Source organism: Vanellus vanellus (assembly GCF_965231255.1).
Source record: "Vanellus vanellus genome assembly, chromosome: 17".
Classification (NCBI taxonomy): domain Eukaryota; kingdom Metazoa; phylum Chordata; class Aves; order Charadriiformes; family Charadriidae; genus Vanellus; species Vanellus vanellus.
The window spans coordinates 8,363,256-8,384,294 of record NC_138922.1 but is presented as its reverse complement, the minus strand read 5'-3'; the positions used below and the strand labels follow the sequence as shown (position 1 = coordinate 8,384,294).

The window sequence follows — 21,039 nt, the reverse complement described above, 5'->3', positions numbered from 1 at the left end:
TATCACAAAGCAAACTGGTCTAATCTTTGCCCTGCCTTTGTTTTCCTCAGTTATTTTCACATGTTGAAACACAACAGATGATAAGTATTCTTCCTAAGCTGCTGTTTGATTTAAAAAGGTGCAGGACAGTCACTATCTCCCAGAGGTAATAAGGGAAAAAAAACCTCAACAACAAAAATACGCCACGTGTCAGACTGGTGGTTCTGGAATTGAAAATATAGTACCAGAAAGCCAAGGAGGTAAAAGCCCGTGAAGTACAGTAATGTGTTTTAAAGTAATTAATATGACACGATGTTAGTGAAAAGGTTTCAGCAGCTGGTAGTTAAAAAAGGATCCATAAGCCTGCGGACAGGGCCATTAATGCAATGGGGTAGTATCTCCTGCGCAGCTCTGGTTAGTGGCTGTTTCTTATGCCAACAGCAGTGCAGTCAGGTCTGGATATTCTAGGATTATATGGTGTAAACATCATTGCTTACATACTACCTGACAAGAGCACCAGTGTGGCTGTCTAGAGACAAACCAGACCCTTGTAAGTGCTCTTCACACACCCAGTAAACCAGTGAGCACCCCCTGCCACACACCATTAAGAGATTTTTACCTTGTGTAATCCATAATTGTGTTCAGCCTGTGCGCTATCGTCAGCACTGTGCAGTCTTCAAATTGGGTCCTAATTGTCATCTGGATAAGATCATCCGTCTCGAGATCGATGGCTGCCGTGGCTTCGTCGAGGATCAAGATTCTTGTCTTGCGAAGTAGCGCCCTCGCCAGACAGACAAGTTGTCTTTGGCCAACGCTGTGAACAGAGACAAGAGCTTTCACAAATGAGGCTCTACTGCCCTTAGCTCTCCACTGCTCAGGAGCGCTGGTGCTAGAGCCGATTACTCATCAGGTACAGTTACCGAACAAAAAAAATAGTAGTTAGCAAACAGCCTGGTCTGCCAGCCCTAGGGCTAACCCATACACACGGCAGCATTACTCAGCTAGTTTTAGCATATGTCTTCACCTACTGCCTGACCCAGTACTGATGGAGCTACCAAATGCGCCCTTTCTATCACTGACAAAAGCCAGGGAAACTAATGATTACGATGCTTCTGCCCCAGTTTTCAGAAACACACACAGTTGTAACAACACTGAGCACATGCAAACTTAAAAAAAAAGAAAGAGGAAAAAAAAAGAAAAAAGTGTTCTGAGGCTGTAAGTCCTTTCTACCATTAAAAAAAAAAAAATACTGTCTGGGCAGCCCACACTTCCTCCACTGCTACAAATGCACCCCAGACACAGCCGGTCTGAGTGTCTCTGCAGGATGAGGAAGGAGCTGAACATTCATCACATATATCATCTGGTTACACCACAGTCTCAGAAGCCAATCCAGCATATCAAGGCATGGCATTTTATCATCCCCATTTATGTCTTACGGCTCTTCCAAATAATGATGGAAAACAAACATTGCTAAAGTGTCAGTTTAGGCAGAGGACTCTTATTCAGCACAGCAGTTATATATGTTATTGTGGCATTTCCCTTCCTATCAAACCACGTTTAAGGGACATAATACCCTGTTCACTCTGAGACTTCTTTCTTTGCTGATAAGATGGGATTTGGGTTTGGGAGAAATCCCTCCCTGCAGCAAAGAAGAATCAGATCATTCACGGCAGAGGCAGAACAGTAGGCAAAAGTTTGAGCCTTAGTGGTTTTCCTGAAACAGGAATAGATGGCTAAATAATTTCAGACTCAACTGACTACAGTGTAAACCGGTGCTCAAGCGTTACTCACTGTTAGGGCTGAATGAAAGCCGGGTGTATGTTTCTAGTCCAAGCGTTCCTTACCTAAGATTTTCTCCACCTTCCGAGCATTCATAGTCCAACATGGATGGCTGACTGCTGACAAACCTCTTCAAGTGAGACAGTTCAAGAGCTTTCCATATTTCTTCGTCTGAATACTTATTAAATGGATCCAGGTTCATCCTCAGTGTTCCAGAAAAGAGAACAGGATCCTGAATATAAAACAAACTTCCGTTAGACAAGTGCTTTAGCTGTTTTCAATACAGATATTATGAGTTACTGCTCTGAAGCCTCTCTTGCATTGCAGGTAGGGCACCTCCCAATCCCATCCACTCTGAAAATACATTATGTTATACACACTTAAAACTGAAGTTCTAACTGTAAAGATGGTTTATCCTAAATCCTGTTTTATCACTCAGCATCAGCGTATAAGGCGGCAGGACAGGACCACTTAAAATATAAATAGTTTGTTTTTCTGAAACAATTTTCTGAGTGTAACAAAGCATTTTCCTCTGTTGACACAACCATTATTTATGGTTTGCTCAGCTGTTAGAGATTCTTCCTTTACTGTGATACAAAGAAACAGTACCTGAGGAATAATTGTTAGCCTTGATCGAAGGTCATGGAGACCAATCTCTGAAATTTTCACACCATCGATTTTAATTTCCCCTTTTACAGCTTCCAGGATCCTAAAGAGACAGAGTGTCATAGAGGACTTCCCTGCTCCGGTTCTGCCAACAATGCCAATCTATAACAAATTGCAGGTTTAACAACAAAGCAGATAGTTAAAACCAAAACAAAACCCAACAAACAGAAAACAAAAACCCAAACAAACCTCCAAGGTTCCTTTAAGAGGTTTGACACAAGATCTGAATCTCAGAAAGAACATAACCATCCTTCCCTAGAAACCCATGTCATACATTGTAATGTATACATTGCCATTCCTGTAATTTGAATGATATTGCATATAAATATGTACCGGGGCCTAGAGCCATCCAACCTAACTTTGGATATTAGCTGAAGTACCCATGTTAGGAGTCCAATCACTCGAGGACAAGAAATAAAGGCGTTTCAGAGGGCAATTACGACTTCACAGTAAGCACGTGTAACTCCATTCCAGAAGGTGGCTGTCATCCTGTCAGCTTATTATTAGAATAATTCTCTTCTAATAACAGCCTGTTACATGGAGGACTTTCCCGTGCTAATTGTTTTGTCACCAGCATGCAAACCCCAAAACTTTCTACTGAAGCATGAAGAAACGAGTGTCCCAGAACAAAGACAATTTCCCGATTAAGGAAGCAAAGAATGTCACTTCCTTCCACACCAAAAATTTCACAGGGAAAGGCAGACAGCAGAAAAAGCTGGAATTCCTTCTTCCGTCTGCACTGCTTCAGAAAAGTGTTCTTGTCACTGAATTTTTGTCACTTGCGATGGTGCCTCCTACGTGGTGTACGGTAGCCTGCTGCCAGCCTAACTTGGAAAGTCCAGAAAGTCCCGTGCAAGTGGTCCTACTGCCTCCAGCCTGGAGGTTGCCGGCACACCGACAGCATGGTTCTCACTGCTGACTCCCACAATGCCAGCTTGAATAGGAGTCCACCGCTGGGGCAAGCGTGCTTGTAGACCCTGCCCTCTACTCCACGGTTTTCACTGGAGGCCCAGAGCAAAGTTCTAGCAAAGACATGCAGCTGGTAACTCACCTTTTCTCCACCGTGCACGTGGAGGTTTAGACCCTTCAGCACTAGATCCAGGCCCTTCCTGTACCTCACTGAATAATTCACAAACTCCAGCTCTCCCTTGGATGGCCAGTCTTCTGGGGGACTCTTGCCCTCAATGATCCAGGGAGCCTAAGGAAAACAGAAGTCAGAAATGCCTCATATAGGTTTAAGAAAAAATAATTCAAACTCAGATACAAACATTAACATTTGTGGGTTACTAGAAACATATCTGATAAATCAGATCTCCATTATCAAATAAATTTATAATAATGAGGGAAAAACATGGATTCCTAAGTATGCACCCATTTTTGTCTTTGTTGTGAAGTTTAGAGGAAAATAAGTCTGAGCATATAGGGCCAAATTCTCAATGGATATAAATTTACATTTTTTCCATTAACTTTAATAAAACACTGCCTGATTCATGCCAGCACAAGCTCTGGCTTGTAACATATATTGTGCATCTTGTCTAGCTTCCGTTTAGCTTCCAGATTAAATACTTGATCTCCAGAACTGTACACTGCAGCTCTCCTCAGATCCTCCATTTCCTAATTCTTAGTCTCCCACCATGTACACAGCGTTAACAAAACCCAGTGTGTCCACAGAGCAGCAGACTTCCCAGCATAGCTCCATCTGCCACCTTTAAAAGTCTTTGGCAACAAAGGTAGGTGACTGGATGATCTTCCTGGATTAGGCCGTACAGTATACCTAGAGATGTTCTTCTGTCATGGGAGACGAGGACTGATTAAACTGATTAAATAGAAATACTACCGAACACATGTGCATAGCCTGATAATCGTACTGCAGTGTGCTTCCTAGCAGGATTACAGCACCATCCATGCAGGTACGACTATGCATCAAACACTTCAAACCCAATGGGAGCAATATTCTGACGGTGAAACTCATCTCTTGTGCTATAGCCACTCACAGTAGCAGAAAATGAGATGCTAAGCACAGGCTGCATGACGGCAGTAATAATTTGGAGCTGTGATAGCATAAATTAGAGTTCAGAGCGTGACATTTGTTCAGGTTAAATGATAACGCTCTCAGAGCAGAGACTGTCTCTCAAGAGTCTAAAGAAAGACCATGTAAATGTATGCATTAAAATTTCGCCACGCTTGTTGGTGAGCATGCTTGATGCTTGGTAGCTGACCTCTGTTTCAGTTTCTGAATACTCTTTTATTCTTTCAACAGCCACAATGTTAGTTTCAAGTTCAGAAGTCATCCGGACCATCCAATTCAGAGATAAGGTCACCTTGGAGAAGACAAGGAACAAAACATCACCCACAGAGGAACAACAGATTTAATAATAACAACAACAAAACTAGACACTGCTATTGACATGGCTTCACATTAATATTACATATAATTACCTTTGCATTGACAGTTACTGGGAGAAGAAGTCTACACATAATCAGGTGCTCATGTGAGGATGCATATGCCTCCCATGGTGATTTAACAAATGGCCCTCTCAAAAAAATTGGTTGGAAGTCATTCCCCTAGTCATTGGCCTCACTGGAAAACTGCTAACAGCAATCCTGCACACTCATGGTACCTAAAAAGCTTCTGGCAAGAGTGAGACCACTAAATCTGCTAAACTGTCCACAACTTGGGTGACTGAAGTTTATCTTGCCTATTTATGAATCCCACTGATCTGCCTGTGATTACCTCGACACACTGATGTGCTACATAGCAAGCATGATGCAGGATGTTGAGTCCATGCTTCTCAAATGACCTGCTCTTGGTGGGTGCACCTGACACTTCCTGAGCTTGCTGCATGCTGCCACTGGGGATACTGGGGTGCAGCACAACCTCGATGCTCCCAAAGTGCCCTGAAGTCTGACCGCATGTGAGCTTTCTGATAATCTGCCAGCATTCAGTATAAATCTCTACTGTTTCCAGATGTCCCACAACTCATTTTTATTATTTCCTTTTTAACTTCAGCTTTAACAAGCACTTAAAATTATTGCTAACATATCCAATACCATCTACAAAAATGCAAACCCATTAATGAACAGAAAGCTATAATACACACCTGTAACGCGTAAGATACTGAAAGTCCTACCAAGCCAGCATTCAGGCTGTTTTTACCAATCACAGCAAAAAGGGCAGCAAAAAGGACAATACAGTTCCCCACAAACTCAACTCGAACGCCCAGCCACCTGGTAAAAAGGCAGACATAAGCAGAGTGGTAAATGGTTGCTTGGACCAGGTATGCAAACACAGGATTATCCAAGTGGAAACCAGAAGTTAGATGCCTTTTTTACCTGTTTGATACTATGCCAGGATAGTAACTCTTCTGATTTTCATCCATCTTCAGATCACTGATGTCTACGAAGGACTTCACTCTTCTATAGGCTCTGATGACACTGGCCCCTGATACTGTTTCTGAGAAGTGTGAGTAAATGGGAGATCTGCTCACAGACTCCAGACGCTTCAGCTGGCGGGAGGTAGCTACGTAGAATCGCTGCCATTTTTTGGAGAAAATTGAAGGGCACATGAAATACTTTCTCTTTTAACTAACAGTGAGGAATTTTCTAGGTTAAGGATTTAGAGGAGATTGCTACTGATACCCCTCAACCCTCAAAATAATCTCTATAATTAAGAATAATGTCAAGAAAGTTATCTTCACTTCATTCCACAACAAAGTATTGGGTAACTGCAATTTTTATAGACTGTAAATTGAATTTATCTATGTCCCTTTAAATTTAGTTGATACAGCTTAACAAAATGAATCCATTTGTAGGAGCCTCATTTTCCAAGAAAACGAAACATGAATTTGCACCTCCATTATCAGGTCTCTATTTACGGTCTATTAAAAAAGCTTCATCAAATCAACAAAATTGATGTTTTCTATTTTTAATATTTTAACTCCTCGCCACCTTAAAAACTTGTCAATATGTCAAATACATACACACTTCAATATATTGAAGTGCACTGCAGCTCTATCTCTAGCAGTAGGTTTATTTGTTATTACTTGAAAGCGCAAAAAGGTTATGCCTATTTATTTCATGACAACATCTCACAGGACATTTCTTTTTCTGAGAGTAGTAAATAATATTTTGTTTACTAAACATGTAGTTACTTCAGATATTTCAATTTTGCCCAAACTCATGCTTTTTTTTTTCCCTAAAAAGAAACACAAACAACGGAATAAAAGTCATTGCAATGGTAATCAGATATTTTTCCAGTTACCTGAACAAAGAAGTACAGAATTGCAAGTGGGACTATAACCACAGCGAAGAGCGGAGTACTTGCTATAATTACAATCATCGTCGATAAAGAGGTGAAGAACGTTCCGAGGAACATCAAGATGGTCGGCGGGATTACTTCATCGATCACATAGATGTCCTTCGAAAAGCGGTTGATGATTCGGCCGGTTGGGGTGGTGTCGTAGAAGGACTGCGGGGTGTGAAATTTATTCTCCAGCAGAGCAGCATGGAGCGTCCGGGCTGCGTTAATGCCTCCCATGGCCAGGGTAAAGGAGGAGATGAGTACTATGACACCTAAGAGGTGAAAAGGAAACGTGTTAGCCAGAGAACACCATGTTCCCAATTCACAGCTCTTTCACACTCAACAGTTTCTGTTGTGAGAGAAGCTTTTTTCCTTCACTATATTCCCTATCCACTCTTCTTTCACCACGCACAGTAGCACTATGGCATTGTGGTCACTGCTGCCTAAACCACAGGAACATGTCCTGTAGGATTTCACCATGCTGTCCACAGCAGACAGACGCACAACCATCCTCCCTCTGCTTTCCGCAAGCCTCCACGAAGTCCTAATGCTACAACTTCACCCCAACCCTTCAGTCTCTTCTGCACCTAAGTTTTGGTATTTTCTCTCCAACTTACTTATCTCAAGCTTCCACGTCACCTGTTCAACCCCCTCCCAAGGACTTCACAACAAAATTGTTGGGCTGAGCTCAGACTTCGTAGCTCCAGGTTATGTTACTTCCCGTGCTTAGGATAGGATTTGGGGGGCAATTTTGGGCCACCAGCAACTGGTGCTGCAGCTTTCCCACCTAATTTCTCTTTACTAAACATTGGGACATCATGATTTTATCTGGTCTCACCTTGCAAGAGGCCCAAGGCAGCATAGACTCCAATTCGCATGGCTGTGTTGTGCTGAGTCCCATTTATCACCGGCTCGTTGGTCCAGTCACTGAGCCACACATTGGCCCCAATGGCAGCAGCATTTTGACAGCAATATAGAAAACATATCACTAAAGAAATGACAGGGCTGACAGCCTTCACGTATTGCCAGAACACTGTTAGCTTTACCTGCAAAATCACACACCAACACTGGTTTGTACAACTTAGACAATCAGGAGTTTAGACAGAGTATGAGAAAAAATTTCTTCGTCAGAGGAACTGCTAAATTCAAAACTGCCCAAACTGTAACACACCGCAGGGAACAGTTCATCTGCCTGAGCTCCACGTCAGGGCAATGACTTTCAAAACAAGTCAGAAACTTCCCTGAAATACTCTTTTCCTCCATTTTGAGGAACTGCATTTTATTGGTTTTGTGGGGTTTTAGTTTTTAAGACTATACCAAGGGGGGGAGGTGTGGGGATAAAAGAGGCTGATCAAATAGCAGCAGAGGATGGGTAACAAGAACAGGAGCCAAGTTTTTCAGGCAAAAGAAGCAACTTGGCAGGCGTATCGAGCTCAGGACTACTTTAAATGGCCTATTTAAGGAAAAGTGCTGAATATGCCTCCATTCAGGTGTCTTTACAGCAGCTTAAATGAGGTACCAAGTGCTAGTGCACCTCAAAAGGAACATAAACAGATGATGCTTGTTGCAAAAAGTAAAGAAGCTATCTCTAAGGTAGTGCAAAAAGGCACAGAAGCAAAAAGAGACAGAGACAAAACTCAGACTCTAAAAAAGTATAAGAAGGAATAATTAAAAGAACAAGTGCTGTTGATTAGGCACTTTGAAAGCTAAAATAATCCACAAAACCAGTTAGTTACATGTTTGTGCCATGGACATCAGACTAAACAGGACACACTGAGCCTTCTGAAGTGGAGGGAAGAGGCTTGCTTTAACAAAACCTCCCTCCTCCTATTCCATTCACTGCTCCTTTCTGTCCCCTTCTTTTACTTTTGTATTCCCACCTTCTCTTTTGCTCCTTCTCTTCTTTTTCCTGTTTCTATTTCACTCCCTAGACCTGCTTGGGAAGAGTACAGCCCCTTTTGTACCTATAAGCATAAAGTGCTCTCAACGATGGGGTGGCAGGTATCATTTAGGCAGCACCAGATCCGCTGGCACACAGCCGGCAGCTGGCTCGTAGAACCCGCCGCTGCGGGTCATCAAATACCCAGTGCTGCAGCTGGACTCAACAGCAGCCAAAGAGTTTATAAACCAACAGCGCTGAAAGCTCTGCAACGCAAAGACAGGGCTGATGGAGCACAGCGCTACGTGGTATCAGGTGACTGTGGCAGGAACTGGAAGGGATTTTTTAATCTTTTTTTCTTTTCTCCCTGAGTGCATAGCCCTTGCCAGGTGCAGAAACCTCTGCCAAAATCCCAAATTTTGAATGGTCAGCGACCATCAGATTAATGCCTAAAGGCTGCAGTTGTGATTTATACAACACATTTAACAGAACTGGATCAAATGTAAAAATAAACATCATTTTTTCAAACAGGAAAAAAAAAAAAGTAGGAAAAGGGAGGGGGAAAATCAAACCATACCGTTCCTGTTTCAGTGGTTTCAGCCTGAATAAGTTTCTCGTTAGGATTTTTTCTTGGCAGAGGAGGCTCTGCTGGCTTCTTTTCACAGACTCTTCGTTTCGTTGACATTTTGTTGGGACATTCTCCTCCCTCAGAAGATATTACACTAAGTTGCCTAGTCAAAACAAAAGAGTCATTAGGAGAAAAAGGGCATATTGTGGCAGTGCTAAGGCAAGGCTGGGATGCAGCAGATTGGACTTATTCCCAGATCCTCTGCCTAGTTCCCATGCCAGCCTGACTCACAGCTATGGGTGCTTGTACCACCCCTCTGAATGTTCAGTGATGCCAGAAATATGGTACCTAACAACGGCTGTGGCAGGGCACGGGCTCTTTGGTAAAGGCCTTTACAGACTTCATTGCAAGACAGACATTTTAAAGCTAACCCCTGAGCTTCTCTATTTTCACAAAAACAGTAGCTGGACAGCATTTATGGGTATGGTTATGAAAATTTTTAAAGATTTCCCAGATACCCAATGGAAAAGCACAACGCAAAGGGTTTATTTATCATGGAACTGGTAGCAGTTCAGTGTTGTGTGGGTAAATACATACAGTGGTGTTATTTGCAAACCAGAGAGTTGCTTTAAGAAATTGGTTCAGTTCAGATTAAAAAAAAAAAATGATGGCAGGAATAGATGTTTGATCTTCTTTGCGTGTTCCTTCACATTTATTTTCAAAAGGACACTAAACCAATGTACGTGTAAGAGGAACCTAAGGAAACCAAAGCCCAGACTGAGAGGCACTATACGACCAACCTCTTCCAGATGCATTTCACCCCAGACAAAGACTATAAACACTGGAGGACCTCATATTTACCTAAGAAACTGTTTGCGGACCTCGTTTGTCACCGGTTCGTTATCTGCTAGATCGGTGTGGATGCTGAGGGTGTCTTCAGCTAGCAGGACTTCTTCCTCCTCCAGCACTGCAAGACAAGATCACATCTCAGATGTTCTGCTGAATAAAGCAGAAAGCACAGAAAAAGGTGGCTATACAAAGCAAGAGTCATGAAAAACAATACCACAGCAGGAAAATCATAGTGCGTGAACTCCTCCGTAGTTTTGCTTACATCCCTTCTGTGAATCGCTTTTCATAACTAAATTGCAAAGATCTTGTGAGGCAGGTTGGCTGCCAAATGCATTTACATCACATTCCTTTAGTGCATCAGAAACGTTAATCAATAGTGTTATAGTTGGTTGTAGCTGAATTCATTTATAGGGCATGCTCTTGGCACGATCTTGGGATGGGGGAGCCATGTCAGGAACTCCTGCAAGCCTCTGCTGTCGCTAGAAGATGTCATACATGCTCCTCTGCCTGTCTGGAGAGAAGCAGTGCTGCAATCAAAGAGCGTGGGAACGCTGTCACACAGAGGAAACGTTTACCAAAATGCTTTAATCTTGTATCATTTTATCAGAATCAAACCAAACTGAAAAGTAACCCAGGACTAAAATGTCATTTGAACTTTGCTATATGAAAAAAAAACCCAACACATAAACAGAGGAAAAAATACCAGACTCTGGGTAGCCCCTTTGATAGCAAGCCCAGTTGATTCTCAGCTTCTCCATTTTCCTGATGAGCTTGACCTTGCTAATGGTAAAAAAAATTCCCAACTTTAAAATTATTTCTAACACAAGAATTGCTTTTTTTCTAGGACAAACCTCATGAAATTTTGAAAGAAATTAGTGAAAACATTTATCAATAATACAGATCTGGCCATAGGCAATAATTTTCATGGTAGCGCAGAAAGGCAAAGGCCAGGCTGTCATGAAGAAGCAAGGGACACTTTATACAGAGAAAATATCTGTAATCTAGTTGACAGAAAAAGACATGTTTTAAGAAAAAGCAATACTGTACTTGTTGGTTCATCCTCTTCAATGTCTTCATCAAGTGCATAATTTCGCAGGAATTCTGCAAAGGCCTTGTTTTGTTTCAGAAGGTCTTGATAAGATCCCATTTCAGAGATTTTGCCATCTACCAGGACAACTATATGGTCTACCTGAGGCAGGAAGCTGATGCCATGTGTCACCAGAATTCGGGTCTGGAGAGGGAAAAGGAGAAAATCTCTACATCTCTCAGTTGTCACTGTGGGGACTAACACTACTCGACAAGCCAAATACTACCACAGTTTTGGGACAGGGAGTGAGTTGTTATGTCAAGGTGAAATGCCAGGGTAAATACAGTGTCCCTGTTAGCCAAATTAGCTTAGCAATATGTGCATGAACTTACTATGCTCCTACCACATAACGATACAACCACAGAAGGAAGTAAACCAACTGAATTCTCACTTTCCCTTGTGCTGATCTTCTTTGCAGCCCTTCTCTTTGGAGCTCTGAGAGTCTGAGAAGATCATCACAGGAGTAGAAGGGGAAGGAAAGAGATTGCAACGTGGTTGCATACTGCCGAAGACTTCAGTAACTGTAAAATCAGTAAGCTGTTACAACTTCCTCACTACGCTGCCTCCAAGTAATCACAAGCAATACTAAGCTGACAACTTTTACAAGTTTCTGCAAATGCCTTGTTTTTTGGAGATCTCATAATAGGGATTTTAAAAGACAGACCAGGCTTCTGCCTCTACATATTCTGACTAGATCACATCGCTTCTGGGCATATCTAAATAGCAGCTCACTGCAGAGTCTGTGCTGTGGGGAAAAGGTGCCAATTAAACAGAGAAATTCAGGAATGAATCAGCACTCAAGCCTCAGTGGTGAAATAGCTTTCCTGTTAGCTATCAGTGTTTCTGAGTTTGCGCGCATTTTTAAGAGGAGCTAAATGCCAGCTTACTTTTCCTTTAAGTACCCCATCTGGACCAATAACTTTGTCAAAGATGTGCTTTGCGACATGCGAGTCCACAGCAGAAAGAGGATCATCTAACAGGTAAACGTCAGAGTTGCTGTACACTGCACGAGCGAGGCTCACTCGCTGCCTCTGGCCACCTGAGAGGTTGATGCCCTGAAGGGAGAGAGGAGAGAACAAAACATATCACGCAACTCGGTTCCAACAACAGCTATGACTTTTTATGGCTCTCACCCAGTCAAACACATGGATGCTAAATGAAACATGAGATGCTGAAGAGAATAACTCACTCAGAGCCAGAGACAGGAACAGAACGCCTCTAAATCTGTTTGTTCACTGCCAAACTTCCACTCACCCAGCAATCTGGAGACGGAATAAGCCTCTTGCTTAATAAGCTCCTAAAGGGAGCTGTTAAAACGCAAAACTATAAAAAGGAAGACCATCAACAGGATGTAAAATGCAAACATTCAAAGCAGGGCTGCAGCACCTGGAACATCTTCCGCATCTCTCATCTTACATACAAACCCACAAATCCACCCCACTTCATGATACCCATCTCAAACTTAGTGGCCCGTGGAAAAAAAAAAAAATCTTTGTTGGTGATCACAGATGTAAAAGTTTCTCATTAAAATGAGGCGTTAAGAGATGATCATATCACTTTTTCACTTGATGTACGCCATATGTTCCCTCCCTTTTTATCCCTACAGGAAAAGGAAGGACTTCAAGTATTCTGGACAGATGCACCTTTTCAATTGGACAACAAATGGAGGATGCTCTGATCTTCCAGGGCTAGATGTGCAATTATGCATCGCGGTACAAACACACACTTAAAGTTAGGAACAAGTGTAAGTCCAACTGCCTTCCACAAAACTGCCGTGCATGTTTCAGAGTTGATTGTGGCAGGGATGCCATTGTAACGATCAAACCAAATCAAGTGTGCCTTGCCATCTCAAATCTTGTTAAAACACTGTCGCGTTTACCATCAAACTTTGTTAAATCCCTGCTTTATATCAGAAAATGTATTGCTGCTTCTCTCTCTGAGTGAAGTGCATTGCTCCATCCACAACAAACGATCAAACCAAATCAACTGCTGACTTTACAGCATTTTCTCTTTAGCTAGACAGAACAGGAATCACCAAGCAGGTCTGACCTGAAATAAAAATAAAATTACCTTCTCTCCTATCTCAGTGTGATCTCCTCCTGGCAGCACTTCCAGGTCAGTTTTTAAAGCACAGGCCTCCAGGACATTTTGGTATTTTTGTTCATTAGGAGCTTGGCCAAACAAAATGTTATCTTTCAGTGTGGCATTCTGGATCCAGGCTTGTTGAGGCACATAAGCAACAGAACCCTAGAACAAGGAGGGAGAAAAGAAACCTCTGACTTGATACAAGCAACAATTCATGCTTACAACTCCGATTAAGATCTGCAGCACATAGATATAGCTCCTGTTTGATATACATTCCCATTTTACATATAGCTGTGCTAATTGCTGATGTATAGATGATAGAATCGGGAAAGTCATTTCATAAGAAACACAACAGAACAGGTGTGAGCAAAACCCAAACAAACATGCAGACAAGCTGACACAGGAGTGAACAGAATTCCCTCTCCAGCCTGATGTACTTTATAAGCAATGGCAGGCATAAGCAGCCCATTTCCATACCATCGTTAAATGGCATCGTAAACAATACCAACCTTCACAGCCACTTCTCCTTCCAGCTTTTCCATTTCACCCAGGAGAGCAGACACCAGAGAAGATTTCCCACAGCCAACATGGCCAACAATGGCAACCAAAGCACCACTGGGGACCAACAAATTTATACTGTGGAGGAAACAGGCTGGAAATTAATTAAACATTAGTTTACTAAAGACATTATGGGTCTTTAAAGGAGGGCTGAAATACACAGTGACAAATCAGCCTGACCTCAGCCTGACTGGATATAGTAAGCATAGCTTGGTCACTGGTCTTCTCCTCCCTTTCTTGTGTACAATCAACTGTAACCAGAACTGTAGGAGTAAATGGAAACCCAGCATTAATCTATCTTGTTGGTCGTTAAATCAGTATGATTGCTAGCAAGCCTTCTAAGACCCTTTGCTGTGTCATACGAGTCCATCAGCAAGTCAAACAGAGTTAACAAGTGTTTTGAAAGCAGACAAACTTCCAGAAGTCTTTTTGGGTTTTGATTCTAAAACCAAGAGCAATTGTACCAAAGCAGTGAGTGAAAACATCCCATCTAAAAATGTTCAAACCACTTTAGTACTATATTTCCAGTGCTAGTAAATGGGGTTCACGATGACGTGAGAAAAACAACATTTTCCCAATTAAAATTCTTTACTGTTTTCCCCACGGTGTTCTTAAAGATACTGCTCTAGGTCCTGGTTTTGAAAGTGCACCGATACAGAAATGACTGATGGACACAGTCTCTTTGCCATCAAAGTGTCTTTCACTAATGAAATCAAGCCAATCTTGTTTGCACAGATGCTGATGCAGAACTAGGGCTCCAATTCTTATGTGGATTCTTACCAAGCAGGTAGTTGATGTTTTGAACACGGCAAGAGTTTTTTTGTTTGTTTGTTTTAAAAAAAACCCAACACCCACAACATTCAAAGCAGGAAAACTCAAAAGCACTACAAGTCAAAAAGGACTTTTTACTCGGGCACGTAGCAATAGGACGAGGGGGGATGGCTTTAAACTGGAAGAGGGCAGGTTCAGATTGAACATTAGGAAGAAGTTTTTCACTTTGAGGCTGGTAAGGCACTGGCCCAGGTTGCCCAGAGAGTTGTTGAGGCCCCATCCCTGGAGGTGTTCAAGGCCAGGCTGGATGTGGCCTTGGGCAACCTGGTCTAGTGGGAGGTGTCCCTGCCTATGGCAGAGGAGTTGGAACTGGATGATCTTCAAGGTCCTTTCCAACATAAACCATTCTATGATTCTTTTTTTTTTTTTTTCATTATTCTTTCCCTCTAGCTGAGTTTCCTTACTGCTACTTTAGGAAGTCACCAGGTAATTTTTAGGCCCAGGTGGCTTGCAGTTTGAGCGGGAGATACACAGTTCTTTATGAAATAAACCCCAGATCACTGAAGTCTACATGGCTGCAGATTTGTTTGCCTGAACCAAACTGGCTCCTTTGAACTCTAAGCCTCTTGCTTGCAGGTTATCCATGTACAACCCGTTAACGTAATACACTTGGCACAGCAGCACGAGCTCCTTGGAGTGAGAATTCTAAGAATATTCATCAGGTTTCTGTGATTTTGATCTGACAACAAAGCATAACAAGGAAATATATGCTTTCAGGCAAATTTTGTTTGTATTCATTCAAATAGGCAAATGAGCAAAACACGCACCCCTGTAGTCTGGAAATGGCCCATGTACACCCACAGGGATGAGTCTGCCACAAGACCCTTGAAAGAACAGACCACTGTTCGCATGCCCAAGTCCAAACCCAGACATGTCAACTGTCCTCATAATCCATCAGATCAATTTGATTTGTCTAATGCTTCAGTCAAAAAACCCCACATCTATTTAAGAAATGTACGTAGCCTTTCTGTCCTTTACTGGGTAACTGTTTTATGTTAGTCACTGTGGAGTTAAAGCCTTACTGTAAAAGTAAGTGCTGTTCTGTAACGCCTAAATACCATGAGGCATGAGGATTAGCTCGATGTTTTAAAGGCAGAAGAGATGTACATATGGGATGTGTGGAAACAACCTTTTCCAGAAGTGAGCCTGCAGCTATTACCAGACATCTTTCAAACAGACTTCCCAGGAGCCAGAAACCAAGAAGCAGGTAGATGTTGTATTGCAATTGCACAAAGAAATCTTACTCTTTCAAAGACGGCTTAAGCTCCTTTCCCCAGCTGAACGTCGCATTTGTTACGCTGATGGCATTGCCTGTGTGACAAAAACACAGCAACAGAGAAGGCAGGAAACGCGCTACACAGAATAGTACGGCTGAGAGACTGGCGGACAGAGGAATCTTTATTTATGGGTGTTTCATGTACACTGCAGTTCCCTTTTCTACTGGCATGGGAAGCACAGTCTCATGACTGTGGGTCGGTCACAAGACAGCCTTGTTCAGAGTGAAAATAACTGATTGCAGCTTAAGCTATAGACTGTGAGCTTACAGACCTATGGAGCTGAAGAGCTGTCCTGCTGCACGCTGCCCCGGTGAGGCCAGTCCCACCGTTTGCTGCTCAGAATCCTTGTGCAACTGTTAGCACAACTTTAAGAAACCACTTTCAAGTCAGTGGGAGACCACTGCTTGCTGTTGACTTTGATGTATCAGATTAAACTTGCCTCTGTGCAGCTTTTTGCTTGCCACGCTAACCAGTTAGAGATCTGCAGGCTTTCTTTACCTCCCGGTGGGGCGGCATGTAACAGAAATCACATGACAGCCACACAGCCGTTCCTCCTCCTCCTCCTCTGTCTATGGCACCACACACAGGAGAAGTTTCAAACCACTGTATCACCAAAGTGCATTACATGAGAAAACACAGTTTTTTGAGACCACCTGGTTTGCTCATTTATTTTGGGATACTGTTTCCAACAGAAGAAATCAAAATTGTTTATAATGTTCCTGAGCTTTTGTGCATTGTGAAAGGTTTGAGCAGGTCTTGCTGTCCCCAGTCAGTGCATGCATTTCATTATTCAGTGCTGTTAGCATCCAATACACTGCGGATGCAAACTGGGGCCAAATACCTCAGCTCAAAGCTCAAAAATACAGCCAGAAACTTTTGTAATTTCCACATAGCCTGAACAACAAACACACACTTTTCAAAGCAGCAGCTTCTTTGTAAAAAAAAAAAAAAAAAAAAAAAAAAAAATTTACTACTGTTATTTTCTTTTTTTTTTTTTCCTCGTAACTCAACCAGTCCAAAACAAATACAAGATGTTCATTGTATGAGCATAGTTTAAAAAAAAAAAAATGTCTTTACCTGGTGCAATTACTTTTGTTTCCACACAATTTGGATCAAGTTCATCATGACTCAGGAACTGCTGAATTCTCTTTAGGGAAACGCTTGTCTAAGAAAAGAGCACGGCATTATTTTATCATTCTTTTCATGGGGTCTTAATGCTCTTACTACTGAACAAGAAAGCGTGCAGAATGGCTTAAGCTTTCACCCCATGGGCTTCCTAAACAGTGACTCACTCTTTTCCTGCAGTCAGCCTTATGCTGAAATTCAGGGTCTTAACTGCGAAATTTCTCAGACCAAGCTGAGTTCATCTGAGCAAAGCAAAATTCAGAGACAAGCTTACTCAGATGGCAGGCTTTCCAATACAGGGCAGCAGTAGAGAAAGAATATTAGAAAGAAAACCGGCTAACAGGCAGGTGCGAGGGATCTCTGCATTCCAGAAATTAGGGACACCTGGGGTTCTTTTTTCTCAAGTTGTTCAAACCAACTGACACACCAGATCCTCCTTACCTGCGCAATGTTGCTAATGACTTGTGGAAGCATATTGAGGGGAAACTTTAAGATATTAAACAAGGAGAGGGAGACAAAAGCCTTTTCTGCATCCAGGATATTCTTCTCATCCACTGAGACATATACGGCGAATGTCGTCAATGCTACCTGAGAGCCAGAAAGTGAGGTTACTGCAAGATGTATGTAATATTTTGACATTTTAAAAAGCAGTCAAGCCTGATAGGCATCTTTGAAATAAAAGCATCAACAATAAAATTGGGCAAATTCTCTGTTTCTGACCTTTTCAACATGCTTTAAGAATGACAGGTCATATGAACAAGTTGATACAAAAAAGGGCAGGCGGAATAAAATAACTTTCAGATTACTAATGCTACATTTAGTTGACCTAGGAGATTCGAGAGGTGAACTACAGAACTCAGGTAAATAAAAATGAGAAGCGGTTATCTGGCTGTGGTTTGGCTGCATTTCCAACTCCACTCAACCAAATTTTCCCATTGTAACCTGCAGGCTAAGCACACAAGATGTACTGAGCAATAGGAAAGGGGGTAAAATCCAAGCTATTTGCTGGTTCGCTGCATGACAGGGACCATCCACTGTGAAGGGACCATCCTACGCAAGTAAACTAACAGCAAGCAGGAACGGGAATGTGTATTTAAGGAAGTGCATTAACTTCAAGGAAACGTGAAAGAGGCAGGACCTTGAGGCCGTTAAAAATATTTCTGAAGGGTGGGGCTTTTGATCTCAAGAACAGTTGCCTAGGAGTACTTTTGACAAAGCACTTATCTGAATGTTTTTATTCACCAAAACCCTTTCTGCAAAAGGGATCACAGTGCAATGAAGTGGAAAATAGAGGGAAAGAGAAAATTGAGGAAAAAGCATTTCAGAATTGGCAATGTATCATCTGGGCTTTTTTTTTTTTTTTTTACATTAAACCAATCTTTTTTTAGGTTGTAGAATAATTTAACAACTCCCTCTCCCACTAAAACAAGCAGAGCACTGTAACACGAAAGGCAGAAATGAGAGCTTGACAGACATTGTCCTGACTGACTCAATTACATATTTTTTTTTTGCTATTTTTGCTATTCACAAATATCTCCGAGGTTTCAAATTCTAGTTTCAATTTGTTATGGGAAGTACTTTGAAGTGGTTGGAAATTCTCCCGAGACAGCTATTCCCAGCTTCCACTGGCAGGCTTTATCAAGAAATACTTTAATACCGATTAACAAAAAGGCTCTAGAGAACAGGGAACTTTGCTTCAAAGCATGTGAATAATTTTTTTAAAAAGTATTTACATTTTATTCCTATGTACATTTAGCAAGCACAAAGCTTCACACTTATCCTTCAAGGATGTACTCGTACAGCTCAGAAAGTCATGCAAAGTCAATTTACCAGGAATGGTGCGCTGATCCATGCAAAGGTGGACAAAGAATTGAGATAGGCAGATTTTTTCAAAACTCGGAGCTCATTCTTTCGTATGTCCAACACTTTTTCTGAAAATGATGGTTCCCAAGCATACAGCTTCAGCACCTTTATGCCACCCAGAATCTCATTCATTAATTTAATGCGGGAGTCTTTATATCGCATTTGTTCTACCTAGGTTATTAGTAAACACAGGAGACAAGAGTGTCACAGGAATGACTACAAGAGAGCTTTCAACATGTTGTCTCACAGCTGTGATGGTCCTTGGGCTAAAAGAGGATGCAAAATGTATTTAAAGAAAGCCAGACCGTTAACAGTAAACTTACCGCGCAAGTTTATACCTCCAAAGATACAAGTCAAAGAAAACGGCTGAAAAGCAGAGCATAAAAACTTTCCACTCATCTTCACTGTTAGGGATTACATTTTCAAAACCACCTTAAAGAAAGAGTCAGGCACTTCACAAAAATACTACCCTACTTCTTCCTTTGATTTCTTCAGAATTTTTGCATAGCTGTATTTCTTAGGGCATCCCTTGAAAATTGTGGTTACTCCTAGTTTATTTTTTTCTTACACATTAGAATACACCGCTTCATTTAGTTACTTAACAAAAAAATCCCTGCTCAGCTGTATAGACAAAATGAAAAACTGCATTCACACACACAAGCACACCAAGTTATGCAGCTCTGAGCATCTTATAATGGGCAAAGGAGAAAAGGAATGTTAATACTAACATGTCAGCACCCAAGAGATTTAATGGGAAGTCTGGATGCCTCTTTAAGGCACGTAATAATACCACTCTGTTATTAAGACTGTGCTTAAATGTCATAATTTATATTCCTTTTCCAACTTTTACCTTTTTTACATCAACAGCTTGATTTATTTTTTTTAAATCTTCCAAACAGTCACTGATAGGCTGCACAGCACAAGGCATTTATTAGATTTTTCTAGCACAAAGCCAGAGGGCACTATTATATTGGGTTTTTTCAGCCTTCCTTGACTAGAGACGACTAAAACTATAAAGAAAGGAATAAAGGATCCTTTTACCTTAAGATAATAACTAAAATTTAGACCAGCTCAGTAGCTGTGAAAGTCAACACTTGCTATTAGCATAAAAAACAAGCTGTCAGGTTTCAGTTACCATCTCTGAAAACAGTCGTGCACAGCTTAAAACCCAGCATTTATTTGCCCTTTCTTGAGACGCTCCTAGAAGAAGCTACCAGGTGAAGGGATATGGAGACAAAGAAAATTCTTGCTAATCCCCAAAGCTGCTCCAGCAGTATGAAGAGCCATTGACTCAATGCCACACCTTTCCCTTAAATAGTATTCAATTCACTATGGAAAAAAAAACCTATCTGAGAGGATACAGTTATTAAATATATCAGCACAATCTTACTCATAAGTAAATTGGGGCAAATGGCAGCTCATTAATGGCCAAGACAACCACCGATGCCTTTATTTCTCATAACACAGCTGCCAATTCAGGCAGCGGCACCTTCTCTGCTGGCAACTTACCTGGAATGCTCTGGTTTTCATTGCTATTGCAGAGTTAAACGGGATAAGTAAAACCATCACGGCAACTCCCGCCAGCACAGGAGGCCCTAAAGTCTTGAGTGAAAGAAAAAAGATGAGTTGTTGTTGTACCCAAGTGCTGCTGTTCCCTATGGTAAGCACTAAAACAACATTAGGTTATAGAGAGAGAAATTTATGTTTTACATAGACAAGTTGAACTCCTCCCAGTGAAGTGTTCTGATTCCACAGAACAACTGTGAGGAGGAGACAGACAAATATGACAGCATCCACCTTGAATTATTATTGTGCTAGTACTGGCGATAGCAGAGCGCTTTGTGATCTACCTGTTAAGTGGTTTCCAGTGGGAGGGGAAAGTAAGTTTGCACTAATGCAAATACAGAGCTATTGAGCAAATGTAGAAAGGGAACAAATAAGCCACACAGAAGGAATTTTTCCATTGCCTTCTCTCTGACCTAGGGGTAACCTGGTACCCTCAATGCGAGGAAAAGCACACATACTGCTAGCTACCAGAGTTCAGCTTGCCAGCAGAGCAGTAACTCATAGAAAGCTGCTGCAACTTAATGGCTTTCAAGTCTAAATCAATATGGTTATGTTGGTGCTACTGTTTCATGCAGTAGAACAGATTAATTGCATAGAAACATTTTAAGGATGAAAGCCAGTGCTCAA

General features: G+C 41.7%; 1 protein-coding gene across 1 annotated transcript in view; it reads right to left on the bottom strand.

Moving 5' to 3' along the window:
- ABCC3 (ATP binding cassette subfamily C member 3) overlaps positions 1-21,039 on the bottom strand; it is a 50,766-nt gene that overhangs the window by 516 nt on the left and 29,211 nt on the right. The window contains exons 11-30 of the mRNA XM_082492018.1: positions 20,356-20,448; positions 18,814-19,017; positions 17,425-17,571; positions 16,936-17,023; positions 15,826-15,892; positions 13,702-13,828; positions 13,178-13,354; positions 11,995-12,162; positions 11,068-11,251; positions 10,033-10,138; positions 9,181-9,334; positions 7,563-7,770; positions 6,686-6,996; positions 5,758-5,957; positions 5,526-5,652; positions 4,644-4,745; positions 3,476-3,622; positions 2,368-2,526; positions 1,824-1,990; positions 599-793 (exon numbers count right to left, since the gene is read on the bottom strand). Coding sequence (XP_082348144.1) covers positions 599-793; positions 1,824-1,990; positions 2,368-2,526; positions 3,476-3,622; positions 4,644-4,745; positions 5,526-5,652; positions 5,758-5,957; positions 6,686-6,996; positions 7,563-7,770; positions 9,181-9,334; positions 10,033-10,138; positions 11,068-11,251; positions 11,995-12,162; positions 13,178-13,354; positions 13,702-13,828; positions 15,826-15,892; positions 16,936-17,023; positions 17,425-17,571; positions 18,814-19,017; positions 20,356-20,448 — 3,131 coding nt within the window. The remainder of the gene's footprint in view (positions 1-598; positions 794-1,823; positions 1,991-2,367; positions 2,527-3,475; positions 3,623-4,643; positions 4,746-5,525; positions 5,653-5,757; positions 5,958-6,685; positions 6,997-7,562; positions 7,771-9,180; positions 9,335-10,032; positions 10,139-11,067; positions 11,252-11,994; positions 12,163-13,177; positions 13,355-13,701; positions 13,829-15,825; positions 15,893-16,935; positions 17,024-17,424; positions 17,572-18,813; positions 19,018-20,355; positions 20,449-21,039) is intronic.